Raw genomic sequence first — 16727 nt, 5'->3', positions numbered from 1 at the left:
TTGGGAGATTCCCATTACCTTCTGACGTTCTGCTCCTTGTGATGCCTGTTTGAACTTGTATTTTCTTTGGCTGCTAAATCTAAAGGACAATTTAATTCCACACAGGGGTGGTCACGCACAGAAAGATGTTTTCAATAGTCCATCTGCATAGGGCATGGATTACTTTAAGTAACATAGAGGAAGAGTCAGGGAAGGGCTTTTAGATTAAAAACTCAGCTTGTTCTGATCCAATCCACATCTATAGCTATTAGCAGGAGGCGTTCTCACCCCTGTTCATCAGACACCCACATCATGTTAGGCACTACCAGTGAAGCTGATTTTGGGCATCTGTTGCCCTCTCTCCTGGGAGTGAGCAGCCCTGGGGATAATAATGGTCCCCAATGCTTTTGTTGAGAGAGGGAGGAATAAGTTGGAGAACAGAAATCCTATTCACAGCACAACAACAAGGTTTTTATACCTGCTTATGTTCTGATGTGAGAAAGGGAAAAGATGTTTGAAAAGTCAACAGGAGATGTTTTAACTCATATCCTACACTCTCCCACCCAAAAAACCTCAATACCTAACAGTCTTGCAACATGTGGACAAACCAGATCCAAATGCCACTCCCCAGGTATCAAATGGAGTCTTCTATGTTACAGGTTACTTATCCTACTGAGCTAACAGCGGAGGTGGAATTCACTTTTCCATTTTCTTTTCATCTTGCCAATCTCAAGAAATCTTTGCAATTAAAGTTTCACTGATCCCAATGTTCTGACAAAGCATTTCTGTTCTGACACAGTAGTGTTTCCAGAGGAAACTATTAGAAATTTAAAAAGTTATGTTTAAAATTTCATGACCTGTGTGAAATGAGTCAGATCCCTCTCCCAGTGTGATTCAACAGAGCCCCTGTCAGGTAAATGGGGCAACACTCATTTACCTCGGGCCAAGAAGCAGCCTGTACTCTGCAGTTACTTCTTTGCTTACTAATTGCTTTTTTCCCCCTCGTGGAGTAAATTCTGGTGCTAACTATGAAGCATGGTAAAAAAACAAAGCAAGCCACTGCATTTGAATGTTTGATTCCCCCATTAATTATGTGTCTCTCTTTGCTCTTTCTTACAGATGAATAGACCGATCCAGGTGAAACCAGCGGACAGCGAAAGCCGAGGAGGTAGTTGACTGCATTGCTTTCAGCCACAGTGCTAAGTATAATTGTTGTCTCTGGCTTCTCTCAGGCAATGTGCTGATCAATTAGTAACGTAATCACTGCCAAAGAAATTCCCTCTGCAGCAAAGATTCTCTTTATTAAATCTCCTTTACTTCGTCTCGCTTTCCTCATATTCAATTATTATTTGATTTTAAAAGGCAGGCAGGTGCCAGCAATTGCCTGGGAAACAAATAACTGCCTCGTTAAGAAGTGAAGCATCAGGCGCTTACTTAACAAAGTTTAACAGTGGCGATGGCAACGTAGGTTTTTCAGACCTATGTTGGGCTGAGCTGCAGAGGTGTTTAATTTTGTTGGGATAAAACAGATACTTTATTGTTTCTCTGACCATGTTGTTTCTGCTTGGACTGAAGCAACTGCTTTTGGAAAAAGCAAATTCTGAGGTAGCAGAGTTTTCTGCACCTGTATCAGCTTATCTGGATAAACCTGTTGTGGAAACTGAAGACTTCTCTCAGTCCCACGGAGTTATTCAGGATTTGCACAGGTGTGGTTGAAATCAGGAGCTGGTCTTTTGCTTTTCCATCTTGCACAGTGGATTTGGAAGGCTTTGCTAAGTGATCGTTCAATAAATCACCAGTGATAAGGTGTTTCCTGTAAAAGGTTTTCTACCAGAACTGATGTGGTGATACTACACCGTACTCTTCTAATAGGCACCTGTTTGTCAGATCAAACATGGAGCTTTATGAAAAAGTGTAAGACAGTCCATTATTCTGCATAAATTACCATTCTGCTTTTTTTTTCTTACATCTGTACATTTATATATATACATGCATAGATATATAATGACATTGCGCTTCCTTCCACTCTATTCCTGTTTATTTGTGGAAAAAAGGAGGGGCTTTTCCCCATACATGCAGTAAAAAACCCTATTCTTATGTATCATATACTGTGGGAGTAGATTCTGTCATTTAGTAATGATGTGGCTCAGATGTGTGAAAACTCTTTAATTTCCACCATGGATGTAAACTCTTCCTCATTTATGGGATGACTATCTTTGTGCTAGCATCAGTGGAGACCCCCAGCAGCAACTACTTAAAAGGAGCAAAATGCCTTGCAAACAAAAGGCACTGAAATTGTGTTACTTTTTCAGTTGAAAGCTTTGGGTTTCAGAGGCTTTGGCTGCACCAGTGTGACGCTGAAACTCTGCAGTAACTCAAGTCATTGGAAGACTTTGTATGTAGCTTGTAGTTAAAGGGCTGGTGTTACGGAGTAGTGAAACTGGCAAGTTGACAGAGGCTCTGTAAGGAAGGGCTGTGGTGTGGTGTAATTGCAGAGCAAGAGAAGAGCTGAGTGCTGGAAAAATGCCAGAAAGCTCAGGGATAAATATTGCATTTTTAGAGTCCCCCGTAAAGTAAATTTGGGGAATTTGGCCAACACTGGGCAGAAAGTATTTGCTGAGTTCTGCGATGGCAAGTTCTGCTATCAAGGGCCATGGCATGTTTTTGACCTGCAACAAAGGCATGTCACATCATACAACATCGTCCGGTGATTTTTAGCAGAAACAGGTCAATTTACCCACTTTCCCTTTCCGTCTGACGATCTGGCTCCGTGTCTGAGTAGGAGTCAGTCTCAGTCTGGGCAGTTGTCAACACCGATTTCCTAGGGGAAAAGGGAAAGGCTCAGCTGCCTGGGCAAATGAGGGAACATTATGCACATTCCAGTGGAGTTCGTGCCGACAGCGAGAGTGAAGGGAGGGCCTTTTGTCTATTTAATTAGACATACCAAAAAATAATAATTAGGCTGGCCAATTTGCTTAGTGTGCCTACAGGGTATGTAGCTCCCGGGGGTTGGGGTCCCCCCTGTGGGGCTGCCCCGCCTCTGGGTCAGATACCCTGTGGGTTGTGGACGCCTCCGTGGGTTGGACCTCCCTCTGAGTCAGACCCCCCCGTGGGTTGGGGTCCCCCCGTGGGGCTGCACCGCCCCTGGGTCAGACCCCCCAGTGGGTTGGATCTCCCTCTGAGTCAGACCCCCCCGTGGGTTGGGGTCCCCCCGTGGGACTGCGCCGCCCCTGGGTCAGAGCCCCCCGTGGGTTGGGGACCCCCCAGGGGGTTGGACCCCCCTGGGTCAGACCCCCCCGTGGGTTGGGGACCCCCCTGTGGGTTGGACCCCCCTGTGGGTTGGGGGTGTCCCCCTGCACGCCCGGCTCACCATCTCAGCCGTTCCCGTCATGGCGTCCTCTGGGATGGAGTACATCTGGTGCTTCGTCTTCACCTTCCACTGCCCTTCCTCTCCCTCGCCCACCTTCACCAGCATCACGCGGAAGTTGGTGCCGCCCAGGTCCAGCGACAGGAAATCTCCGACCTCTGCAAAGCCGGGGCGGGGGGACACGAGGTGAGGGGGGCTCAGGGGGGGCTTCTTTGCTCTTTCTTACAGATGAATAGACCGATCCAGGTGAAACCAGCGGACAGCGAAAGCCGAGGAGGTAGTTGACTGCATTGCTTTCAGCCACAGTGCTAAGTATAATTGTTGTCTCTGGCTTCTCTCAGGCAATGTGCTGATCAATTAGTAACGTAATCACTGCCAAAGAAATTCCCTCTGCAGCAAAGATTCTCTTTATTAAATCTCCTTTACTTCGTCTCGCTTTCCTCATATTCAATTATTATTTGATTTTAAAAGGCAGGCAGGTGCCAGCAATTGCCTGGGAAACAAATAACTGCCTCGTTAAGAAGTGAAGCATCAGGCGCTTACTTAACAAAGTTTAACAGTGGCGATGGCAACGTAGGTTTTTCAGACCTATGTTGGGCTGAGCTGCAGAGGTGTTTAATTTTGTTGGGATAAAACAGATACTTTATTGTTTCTCTGACCATGTTGTTTCTGCTTGGACTGAAGCAACTGCTTTTGGAAAAAGCAAATTCTGAGGTAGCAGAGTTTTCTGCACCTGTATCAGCTTATCTGGATAAACCTGTTGTGGAAACTGAAGACTTCTCTCAGTCCCACGGAGTTATTCAGGATTTGCACAGGTGTGGTTGAAATCAGGAGCTGGTCTTTTGCTTTTCCATCTTGCACAGTGGATTTGGAAGGCTTTGCTAAGTGGCCGTTCAATAAATCACCAGTGATAAGGTGTTTCCTGTAAAAGGTTTTCTACCAGAACTGATGTGGTGATACTACACCGTACTCTTCTAATAGGCACCTGTTTGTCAGATCAAACATGGAGCTTTATGAAAAAGTGTAAGACAGTCCATTATTCTGCATAAATTACCATTCTGCTTTTTTTTTCTTACATCTGTACATTTATATATATACATGCATAGATATATAATGACATTGCGCTTCCTTCCACTCTATTCCTGTTTATTTGTGGAAAAAAGGAGGGGCTTTTCCCCATACATGCAGTAAAAAACCCTATTCTTATGTATCATATACTGTGGGAGTAGATTCTGTCATTTAGTAATGATGTGGCTCAGATGTGTGAAAACTCTTTAATTTCCACCATGGATGTAAACTCTTCCTCATTTATGGGATGACTATCTTTGTGCTAGCATCAGTGGAGACCCCCAGCAGCAACTACTTAAAAGGAGCAAAATGCCTTGCAAACAAAAGGCACTGAAATTGTGTTACTTTTTCAGTTGAAAGCTTTGGGTTTCAGAGGCTTTGGCTGCACCAGTGTGACGCTGAAACTCTGCAGTAACTCAAGTCATTGGAAGACTTTGTATGTAGCTTGTAGTTAAAGGGCTGGTGTTACGGAGTAGTGAAACTGGCAAGTTGACAGAGGCTCTGTAAGGAAGGGCTGTGGTGTGGTGTAATTGCAGAGCAAGAGAAGAGCTGAGTGCTGGAAAAATGCCAGAAAGCTCAGGGATAAATATTGCATTTTTAGAGTCCCCCGTAAAGTAAATTTGGGGAATTTGGCCAACACTGGGCAGAAAGTATTTGCTGAGTTCTGCGATGGCAAGTTCTGCTATCAAGGGCCATGGCATGTTTTTGACCTGCAACAAAGGCATGTCACATCATACAACATCGTCCGGTGATTTTTAGCAGAAACAGGTCAATTTACCCACTTTCCCTTTCCGTCTGACGATCTGGCTCCGTGTCTGAGTAGGAGTCAGTCTCAGTCTGGGCAGTTGTCAACACCGATTTCCTAGGGGAAAAGGGAAAGGCTCAGCTGCCTGGGCAAATGAGGGAACATTATGCACATTCCAGTGGAGTTCGTGCCGACAGCGAGAGTGAAGGGAGGGCCTTTTGTCTATTTAATTAGACATACCAAAAAATAATAATTAGGCTGGCCAATTTGCTTAGTGTGCCTACAGGGTATGTAGCTCCCAATCACTCTTTTTTTTTTTTTTTTTTTTTTTTTTAATGCAAATCACTAATAGAGAACACATGCCTGGCTTTCTGGGAAGGGTTTTCAAACTCTTTTGCTAAGAACAGCTGCTTTCAGGAGGGGCGGTTGGAACAGCAAAGGGCTCTGGTGGTGGTTTGATTCCACATTATCCGTCACACCAGTGGTTCCCTCCCTATTGTATTTTAGCTAATTATCTTCCCAACAGACACAAACCTCATCTTTTCTCACCCTCTCTGCTCCCATATTGCTCCTATCGGTGATGTTCATAACGCAAGGGCCAAGCGGGTGCACTCATCATTGGCGTGAAAGACACGTTGTCCTAATTCCCCACTGACAAGCTGCTTCTGGGCTGGTGATGTTTCAGGATGGCATGACTCAAGGGCAACTATGGGAGAAAAGAACAATTGGCACTCAAGGGAGGCATTGTATGAAAACTTACGTTCTTTGCGAGCCCACCGGTTAAAGCAGGTGCAGCAAACAGAATGCTAAAAAGGCGGCTGTGTATCTTAGGAGCACATCAAAAGACTTCATTAGGGCTGCAAGATAAAGGTCAACTTCAACAACAAAGAAACTTAAGTTGTAGCTTATTATACCCTGTCTGTGTATTGGGATGGGATGTGAGGGAAGAGGGGGGCTTGGAAGATGAAGCATCTCTTCTGCACAGCACAAGTCTTCAGTCTTCCCAAAGCCCACACTCTGAATGCACCACTATCATCTGGCTTATGGGGAGAAAGAATGCAGTGCTCTTTGAAACTGTAGCTTGCAAGGAGGCTTTTACTGGAAATGGTGAACAGTATTCTTGAGGAAGTGAGATTGTGTTTTATATAGGGACAAATACCTGCATTTTGATAAAACACAAATCTTTGACTTTTCCAGTAAGTTCTCCCACAACCCAAGGCTGATAGGAGTCCAAAATTTACTCTCCCTCCCAACCATATTCTGCTTAGCATTTTTTTCTGTTGTTCTGGAGTCTGGATTTTATTGGTCTTTAACCCTTCCTGTGTCTTGATTCTCAGTTGAACCTAAACTGGATGTGTTAAAATTTAGTGTCTGAGAGCAAGAATTTAAACTATCAGACTATCTAGGTTTGGGGAAGAATTCAAAATGTTGTTTGGCACAAATTACACTCAACACAAAAAAATGGAAAAGCTGAGTGCCCCTTATTAGTTTTGCTGGTTTTATTATTTTGTTTGCTAATCCCCATATTGGACTAGGAGCAAGACAAAGAGTGCAATCCTTTTCAATAAAAACTGGCATTATTTACATTTGCCTAATCTCACAGGAACTAGAAATGAATGTATTCTCGGTACATTTCTCTAGGGAAACAGTCTAAATTAATGGGAAAATTTTGCATTTTGCGTTCCTGCCTATTTGTGCATGTGTGTATAGTCAAGCTGCAAAATGTTATATAGGGGTATTCCTTCTACAAAATGCTTCATGAAGCTTCAAATACCTGATCAGAAGGTCCTTTGAGAGAGTCCTTTGACATTTTATAGAGACTTTAGCAGTGATGGAATTGATAGAATGTAATAAAAAGACAAAAATTCTGTATTTTGTTCTGAAAAATCAGTGTGTAAAGCTAGCTCTATTAGGGGTAACTTAAAAACTCTCATTGGCCTTTGTGTTGTCCAAATTTAAACTACTTCACCATAGATAAGGTAGTCCAATATGTTTTTAGGGATGTAAAGCTATAACTCCATGATAAATTCTGAACATGACAAAATCCCAATTAAACTGATAGAATCTTCTCTTATTTTCATCCTGTTGTTGATGATTTTTCTCGGTTCCTTGTCTCATACTCAGCTCTAAAAGTAGTCTGTAGATATTAGTGACTTAAAGTTTTGCAAACTCATTTTGGAGCCATTTCTTATTTTATCCACAATATCTCCAGCTCTCGCTAGACAACTCTCGCTGTGGCTGGCAGGGTTAACCTATGATAAACGCAGCCCCAAGGTCCCACTAGGTTGTACATGGAGTAACATTTTTTAAAAGGAAAGGACTTTCTTGGTACTCTAGTTGCACTCTGTTAGTGATGCTTAGATGCTCCATTGCTCCCACATTCCTCTCAGAGGACAGAGGAAGATGTGTAAAGGAAGGCATGCAAAAATGCACGCAGTGTGCTACCCAGGCCCAGTGTTGCTTTACCAAGAAACACAGTGGTTTTGGGGTCCTCCTGCATTTTATGCAGCATATACAGAAGGTTCCTGGACTAAAGAAAATAAAAAGGTAAAGTCCAAAGTTGTTTAGAGTTGAAAGGTTGCAATGTCCTGCAGAGAGGGTGTTGAGAGATTTTTCAGGAGTCTGCAGTTCATCACATTGCAGTGTTTTCTGCATGCAAGGCTTCACAAATCTACTAAAGCTTTTGTCTGTGTTTGTGCTTTCAAGCAAATTTGTTTGTGTACATTTAGGGGAGGCATGTGCAGTGTGTCTTTTTTTGTCTGCTGTTTGGAGGACGTGACAACAGCAGCTGGAAGGTTTGGACTTCATATTTCAATTGACTTGCATCATTTTTCTACCCATTACTCAATGTGCAGGCTCTGAAATTATCTGCTTGGTTATGGTTTATTCCAGCTTCAGAGCAAAATGTCCAAGAGCTCGTTTACAGTAAACAGCAAAACAGTGGTGCCTTGCTCATGCACTATGATCTCTTTCTTTTTATTCCCTTCCATCAGCTCAGCAATGACGATGGGGCCAGAATGGCTTCTGCACAGTTTCTAAGCCCTATTTTTCTTTGGGGCAAAAGTCTGGATCTATTTCTTATTTCATCCGGACCATTTCTAACTCTCACTAGCTCTCTACTGCAGCTGGCAGGGTTTATCTGTGACAAACACAGCCCTAGGTTCCACTAACTATTTGCAATTTAGCTGTTTTCCTTTTAACTGATCAGAATTCTGTGGCTTCTGTTGATGGTCAAAACCTCACAAGAACCTTACCAACCAGGTACTAGCCAGATCCAGGCCTATTTATGTGCCAAAATCAGGCAAGTCTGGTTTGCCTTCAGCTTAATTTGGCTTCACAGTGGTATAACAATGCTGTGGAGAATTATTTCCTTTTTCATTGGAAGTGCTTTGCAAAGACAAAGATTGGTTGCCCACCAGAAAAGTCTGAGGAAGTGAGTTAAGGGTAAATAAGGAGATGGCAATCTCAGCAGAGTGCAGCATGTCCTCTCCTGCACTGCTGGAGGTTAGGCTACACCTGCATCAAGAAGTCCTGAAGTCTGGGACTATGCATGCACCACAGTTGTGCCTTTGTAATTCTCATCTCTTCTCTACCTCTGAGCCACATGTGTTGCTCGAAAGCTCCATGGAAGGCACTTTACAGCAGTTCTGTATGATACCTTTGGTGAGCTTCTATAAAAGACTTCCTATGCCGTAAGCTGGAGAGCAGGCTGAGGGAATGTCTTGTTTCCAAGTGGTAATCCACACAATCCACCTTTATGTGGCCTGCCACAGCTTTTATTCAACTGCTCATTTCTTTTTCTCTTATGGCTCCTGCACCCACTCAGCAGGAGCAGGCAGATAGCACTGGCAAACACCCCAGGGAGACAGATAATGTTATCCCTTCTTACAGCTGAGGGAAAAGATCCAAACTTATTTCTCCATGAACACATCCCTGTTAACTCTTCCAACATTGCCATATCTTGGGTAGAGCAAGGCACAGGCAGGGACTTGCAAAGGTCACACAACACGTGTGCCAGCATTTGCTGTGACATTGCACTTGAAAGGCTAAGACTACTAGTTGGACAGTAACATCTCCTGTCTTCACATTTTATGACATCTGGACTCAAGACCTCTAGACAAATTTACCACACCCATGGGCTCATATTCCCCTTTCTTTCCCTCAATGCCCACAATACCTAGAGCAACATCTCTCTCCCTCTTTATCTTCCCTTCCAGTTTGAAAGGAGAATTCCAACTCCATGAGAAATCCTCCTCCTAAGTCTCATACGCCTCCTCTTCCTGAGATTTGCCCCAAACATGATTAATCAGCTGTTTTTCACTTTTCTTGCAGCAGGATTTTTTTAAAACCAAACCCAAATCAAAATATCTTCTCTCTATTAATTACATATCCAATAGCAAAGAGCACACTGGTGCTGAGTTGCAGTATCTCTGTGTGAAGGGTAAAGAGAAGGAATGACTGTTTAAAAATAATCCTATATTCTGTCAAAAAAATCTGCCAGGAGAGGAGATGAGCTCATGAGTCGAAGGAAAAAAAGAAAAAAAAAGAACCTAACCAAAAGATCTTGATATTAAACTGAGAGATAGCTTTCTTGCCTCAGAGGCTGGGGAAGCATCAAGACCAACACAAAGCTTTAGTGTCATTGACACAGAGGACTCCTGAAGAATGGTTGTTGGACATCACAGAATCATAGAAACATTTGGTTGGAAAAGACCTTTAAAATCATTGAGTCCAACTGTACCTCTCCAGCATTAAACCATGTCCCTAAGCACCACATCTACATGCCTTTTAAATACCTCCAAGGATGGGGACTCCACCACTTCCCTGGGCAGCCTGATCCAATGCTTGACAACCCTTTTGGTGAAGAAATTTTTCTTAATATCCAATCTAAACCTCCTTTGGCGCAACTTGAGGCCATTTCGTCTTGTCCTATAGCTTGTTACTTGGCAGAAGAGACCAACACCCACCTTGCTACACCCTCCTGTCAGGCAGTTGTAGGGAGCCATAAGGTCTCCCTTCAGCCTCCTCTTCTCCAACACAGCCCTGGGGAACACCACTTGTGACCGGCCTCCAGCTGGATTAACTCCATTCACCACCACCTTTTTGGCTGGGCAATCCAGCCATTTTTTTACCCAGCAAAGAGTGCACCTGCCCAGGCCATGGACAAACAGTTTCTCCAGGAGAATTCTGTGGAAAAAGGTGTCAAAGGCATTACTAAATTCTAGGTACGCTAGATCCACAGCCTTTTCCTCATCCACTAAGCAGGTCACCTTGTCGTAGAAGAATATCCGATTAGTCAAGCAGGATCTGCCTTTCATAAACTCATGTTGACTGTCCTGGATGTGCTGCATGATGGCACTCAAGATGATCTGCTCCATGACCTTCCCCGGCACTGAGGTCAGCCTGACAGGCCTGTCGTTCCCCGCATCCTCACTCTGGCCCTTCTTGTAAATGGGCATCATATTTGCCAACTTCCAGTCAAGTGGAACATCCACAGTCATGCAGGATTGCTCATAGATGATGGAAAGGGGCTTGGTGAGCACTTCTGCCAGCTCCCTCAATACCCTTGGGTGGACCCGAACTGGCCCCATGGACTTGTGTATGTCTAACTGGCCGAGCAGGTCACTAACCATTCCTCAGAGATGCTGTAGTATTGAGAGGGATGTCAGTGCCTTGATGTTCACTTCTCTTCCCATCTGGTCAAGGGCTTGGGAAGGAGCTGGGCTTAGACCCATGAAGGCCACCTTAGACATCTCACAGTCTCGAGCATTGCTCTGGACCCTTCTGGCCTATATGTCTTGGGTTTCTTCCCATGTGAACAGCGACACATTGAGTCCAGGGCAGAATCAAGAAACTCACCCAGATTTGGACATTATTACTTTCTCTCAGATCAGGTGAAGCCACAGCCTTCGAAAGGCAGAGCCGAGCTTTATACCCCATTGTATGTGATGAAGCCTTCTACAGCAATGCTCAAAACCACTGGGTTCAAAGGGAACCTGCCCATTGGATTTTATTCCAAGTCTGAATATCTGTTAAAATCTGTAGTGTTTTTCTTTTAGCCCTAAGATAAACCTGATCTTGAAAGAACATTTTAGTACTCATGGAAATCTTCTCTTCCTAGCTGTGGCTTGTTGTGGGACTGATTGCAGTCAATGGGAAATGAAAATCTCCTGTTTTATTGTGGAAATTCAGAATTGCATGACCCTACTGAGAGCTGACTGTTGTCCTCACAGGGCCATATTTTCAAGCAGGCAGAATGTATCAGCATGCAAATGGATCAGTTAATTTAAAGCAGCCCTGGATGACCCCATTCGAGCTCTCCACTGTCTGGTAAAACTTAATTCTGGGGGAGAAAAAAGGCTCTGGCAGATCCTCATGTGTAGTGCTTTATATTCAGTGACACTGCTGAAAGCTGATGTGCTCCATTCCACACTCACCTGCTGAATGAATATAAGAGACATCAAACTTTTGTTCACGTCTGCCCTTTCCATCGTGATTGAAATCGATGGAAGAGTGCCCATCAATAGGAACTGGAAAAAATCCACAGGACATTGTGTTCTAGCACATGTCCAAAGGACAACCTTTTAAAATCAAGTATTAAGGGAATAAAGGGAAAAAACCACTCATATTGCACATTTTTTCATAAAGCATCTGTAACCTAATAGTTTACTGACAAGAAGGAGGAGAGTCTAGAGCAGAGCCTGGGGAGAGGCTGGCAAGCTCATCGCCATGAGGTTTTGATATCGTTTCTTTTCTCTGCTACTACACAACTTTTGATCAATTATGTAACTTTGATTCCCTTCTCCTTCTTACCTTTCCTGCATTGTCTGCTTAGGTTGTGATATGCTTTTATTTTCTAATTTCTTGCAGCTAGTGCTTTTGGCATTCGTGTATGTCAGACTGCCAGTGTCACAGGGTTAAGACACCGGTGAAAGCCTGTAGCTGTGTCCAAAATTATGTGCACAAGACCAAAAATTAAGTGTGGTGGATGATCAAGGGCCCTCACACTGCAGAGAGGTATATGGAGGTTTTTCAACAACAGGGAAAAAATGGAAGAAGTAGTGGGAGGAGGACAGTGGAGAAAATAAAAAAATGTAATGGTATAAAAAATTCTGCCTTTGTAAATACAGCTCAACCTCCTAGGTGAACTCAGGGACACATTAGAATCCTAGGTTGTTTTTTTTTTTTTTAATGTAAAGGTTTCTTGTCAATGGGTTTTTATACAGCATTAATAATACATTTATAGATACACTCCACAATTAATTGCAAAGCATTTATGGGACTGAACAGTTAGAATGCATTATGATAATCACTCCTCATGCATTGACTTTATTGTAAAGGTTTTGCTGATCATTATAATTGGCTTGTTATTACACAGGGATATAATAACACCTCTCTGTATAGTAGTTTATAGCACATCAATAGCAAATGCATTCCCTTTATTGGAAGCAATGTGCATTTTATTAGAATATAGCTGAATAAGTGTAATCCATGTAGACAAATGAAGTTTCTAATGAACTGTCTCACAAAAGAGTCGAAATAAGAAGCCATTTATTATGCATTTTTCTATTGACAAACTTGTAGTTATGGTTACATGGACATTTATTTAAAAAATGGAAGGCATGTTTTGCTGTTCTTTCGGAGAAACATTTTGGGAAAAGGGAAGATGTAGGCCATTTTTCTGCCTGATGTTTAACAAAGTAAGGGTGACTGATGCCCACACCTTACAGATTTCATTTACTTGTTGAGGTTTTCCAAGCTTCTTCCTTGTGGATTTGGTCTGACATTCACAAAGGATAAAAATGTTCTCACACTGAGTCCAAGCACAGCTTGTGGGGTGGTGATGCACCAACATTCCCTATACAGTCAGCAACAAGTTAGGTATGAAGCGCTTGGTGTTGTCCTTCCTCCTGTTGTGTGGATTCTTTTTCTGTATTTTACCAAGTGATACTTTACTGAAAATGCACAAGCAGTCCCCAGGCAAGGCCTGTAACACATAACATCCGGTCTCTCTCCCCATGTCAAAATGTCATTGCTGCTGATTGCTGTACCAGGAAGGTAGAGGACTTAGAAGAGTCTGGTGCAAAATGCAATTTAAGGAGGAGTGACAAAGAGAAGAATTAGAACAAAGGAAACTGAAGAATCTGGCAGAAAACTCACCAGTTGCAGGTCACTTAGAATTGGGATAAAAAGAGGCGTATTTTATAGCTGACAACAAAAAGTGCTGTAAGGTATCCAAAGTTATTCCCCTGCCTGCCATTGTTACTCTAGGTCTGAATTTCAGTTCTCTCTGGCAACTTACAGTTGCATGCATCTGACATACACATGTAATTAATGTGTATTTCTTTTTTCATCTAACCCCAACTGTAATCAATGTCAATCAAGTACCTAAACACTTTTAAAAACCTGGATATAGATAAGTAAGTTTTGTTGTTTCAATTTGTACAGTTATATGGCTGTCTAAAATATTGCCAGGGTATAAACTGAATCCACTGTTCAGCACATAATGTTGTGTGCCCATTTCTTCATGACTGTCACTTGTTTATTGCATGCTTGCAAAAACCTTTGACACTAAAGTAATCCAGGCTCCTTCTGGAAAGTGAGTTTTAGTTTGAAGTAGGAGCTAGCAATATCTGGACTATAGTCAGTACCCTCAGCTGCTGGCACACAGAGGTTACAACTGAGCAATTTAAAATAAGACTGGCTCAACCCTTCAGTTTCGACACAGACTGAACTCTCTGGTCTCTGAGTGGGAATTTCATTGAGAAGGGTTTTGCCCCTTGCTTGCTGAGATCCCAGATTATAGTATCACAGCTTTCAAGAAGTTTCAAGACTCAGGAGATACTGGAGGTCAAGAAAACTTTTCTCCATGGCATACATGTCATTTTCCAATTGCTATATATAGTTTGTAGTATGTACGTGAAATCAGTTTGGGAGGTAGAAAATCCCTACGTAAATAATTTAGCTCTCTGAGTAAACTGTATCTAGGATTTTTACCCAGAAATTGGGCCTCCTAGGAGCCTTGGACTTAGGGACAGATGAAATTTTAAATATGGCTTCTGTGCCACTGTTCTTAAAAGTTTATTTCAGGCAGGATTAATTTTGCCTAGCTTTAGCACCTAAATATTAAGCGCATAGTCTAGGTTAGTCATCTAGACTCCTCCTATGGACAGTGAAGGGTGAGAAGCACTTCAAAACTGTGATTCACCCCAACCTAAGACAGAAGGGATAAATGGTACTCCGAAGTTTCCCTTTCCTCACTCTCCACTGAATCTGGAATGAACCTACGACAATTAACTCAGATTTAGATATCTCACATTTAGACACCTGAAGTGAGGTAAGATGAATCGCAACTTTCACCTTTGCCTGCCACAGTTTTCCATCTGTATCATATGAATGATGATACTTGACTTTTCTGAAGCCCTAATTAAGATCTGTGAATAAAAATTGCTTTGTAAAACCCCTGGATTGTCAGAGATGCTGGATTTTGTCCTAAAAATGGAAGGCATCTTTCTTCATTAATGTGTTTGCTTCATAAAGTTAGGGGAAGAATAGGAAAGGTTGCATCCCAAGCAGCCTGAGCAATAGAGATAATCTGATCAATTTTAATTCCTCTTTAAAGTCAATTTCCATTTTCATTTTTGCATTTGGGTTTGCTACCATTCCCATTCTCATGGCAGAAATTGAACTAAAAAAAAAAAAAAAAGAGCTTCAAATTAAAAGCAGTGTCTAACATCAGTGTCTTTAAAATGTGTTTTCATAATTAAGAAAAATATTTTTATCTTTAAAACCAGCTTGTTTTGGAATCTGTGATGGAAAATGAATATGGCCCCTTGTAATATCATTTGTAGAGAGGTAATTTTCAAGGCAGCACTGCACTGAAACATTTTCCCCCAGGGAGGATAAACAGTTGGCTTCAATTAGTGAGGGACTGTTTCCTTTCTTTTCAATTTTAAGGGCAGTCTTGCAGCCTGATCCTGCACAAAGGAAGAGAAAGCTCCGCACAGGGCAATAGACTGCAGGTTGGAAGACTGAGACTTAACTTCTTTCCTTGCCACAGATTTTCTCCTTGACCTTGAAGCGGTTACTTAGGGTCAGGCTGTTATTCTCACTTCATTTCCATATGGTGACTAATATTATCTTTGACTGACTGACTCTCTGAATATATACATAAATTTGGCCAAACATCTTGCTCCGATTCTAGTTTCCTTCTATAAAATAGCATTGGTGCTGCAAGGGTACGTGCATTAAAGATTATTAGGTGCTCAGGTTCTCTAATCATTAGTTCCACAGAAGTAATTTGGTAGATAAATAGAGATGTTCAAAAGTGTCAAATACGTTTCACTGCTCAAATCTCACATAAAGTCAATGGGCCTTGGGTGTCTATATATTCCCTTTGAAAATCTCCCCAAATAACGATGTTCTTCCAAATAGTTAGAGCCAACTTTGTGGGTCTGATTCCTCTCATTTTTACAGTGAGTCAAGTCAGACTCATTCCTGTAGGAGATGCTGTCTGCTCATGCTTGTGGGAGCTGCAGCAAGACATGTCCCATGCCAGGGCAAGTTTGTTTCATAACACAAAGTGAGATTGCCCAACGAACAGGACTAGAAAAGTGCTAAAAATAAGGGATAAGTAACTCAAATACATTAGGACTGTCCTTAGTGGAGGGATGCTTTCTTGTAGCATCAAACCTAGTATGCAGAAATTCATAGCTAGTAAAATACTTCCTGCCCATGCACTGCCATGTGAATGGTAATTAATTCCCCCAAATCTTTATTTTATCCATCTCTTGAGTCACTGATGAGTGGCCAGATGCATTGATTATAAACCACAAAATACCGACATTTCCAAGCAGCCATCCAGTTAACGTGAAATTATGTTGCCACAATGTAAGGTACATTGGATGACTTGCTTTCTTGGATATTTTTTTTTTTCCAAAATGACTATGACTATTATTATTATGAATAGCTAATGAAGAAGAGATGTGGGAGAATGGGCCAGAACCTCAGGCAAGGGGGAATGAAGATAGTATGAGTTTAATGACTTTAGAGATTGGACTGAACCAAAGCAGTCTCTCCACTCCCCAGATCAGAAATCTAATTATTTACTATCTATCTTGCGGCAGTGCCTGGGAGACCAGTTATGAACCATGACACCAGGTTCATTGTACGACACTGAACAGATGGAGGCCCTCTTTTCCTTAAGAGCTTACTCTCTAAAGATAAGACCAAATACAGTTTCTATATGCAGGCCTGTCATATAGTTTCTTCCCAGATGTGAGAAAAAGCATTGTATTGGGTTGCACGACTGGGAGTGAAACTAATACATCAGGACAGGGGCTGTGGAGTTGGGGTCTACCTGGGGAGAGGAAACGTCAAGGACGGCCTTCAAGCAAAGCTCCTTTTGGGGACACATCCTCTGAGACAAAGTAAGTGACATCCTGAATAACATATGCAAGACCTTAAGCTAATAGCATGACCTCCTTCTTGATAAGGACACTCCTCCTGCACACTCATACCTCGTAGTCCTGGTTGATGTATTTGGTCACGGCTAAGTCCAGGCAGCTG

General features: G+C 42.4%; 1 protein-coding gene across 1 annotated transcript in view; it reads left to right on the top strand.

Annotated features, from left to right (window-relative positions):
* Positions 1-3574: 3574 nt before the first annotated feature.
* Positions 3575-16727, top strand: part of CELF4 (CUGBP Elav-like family member 4) — a 283507-nt gene continuing 270354 nt past the window's right edge. Inside the window, exons 1-2 of the mRNA XM_009634219.2 lie at positions 3575-3626; positions 4328-4337. Of these exons, the coding sequence (XP_009632514.2) occupies positions 3575-3626; positions 4328-4337 (62 nt within the window). The remainder of the gene's footprint in view (positions 3627-4327; positions 4338-16727) is intronic.

This window comes from Egretta garzetta, unplaced genomic scaffold, assembly GCF_000687185.1.
Source record: "Egretta garzetta isolate BGI_Z169 unplaced genomic scaffold, ASM68718v1 scaffold702, whole genome shotgun sequence".
NCBI lineage: Eukaryota > Metazoa > Chordata > Aves > Pelecaniformes > Ardeidae > Egretta > Egretta garzetta.
The sequence above is the reverse complement of the archived record's forward strand: the minus strand, read 5'-3'. Positions and strand labels throughout refer to the sequence as shown.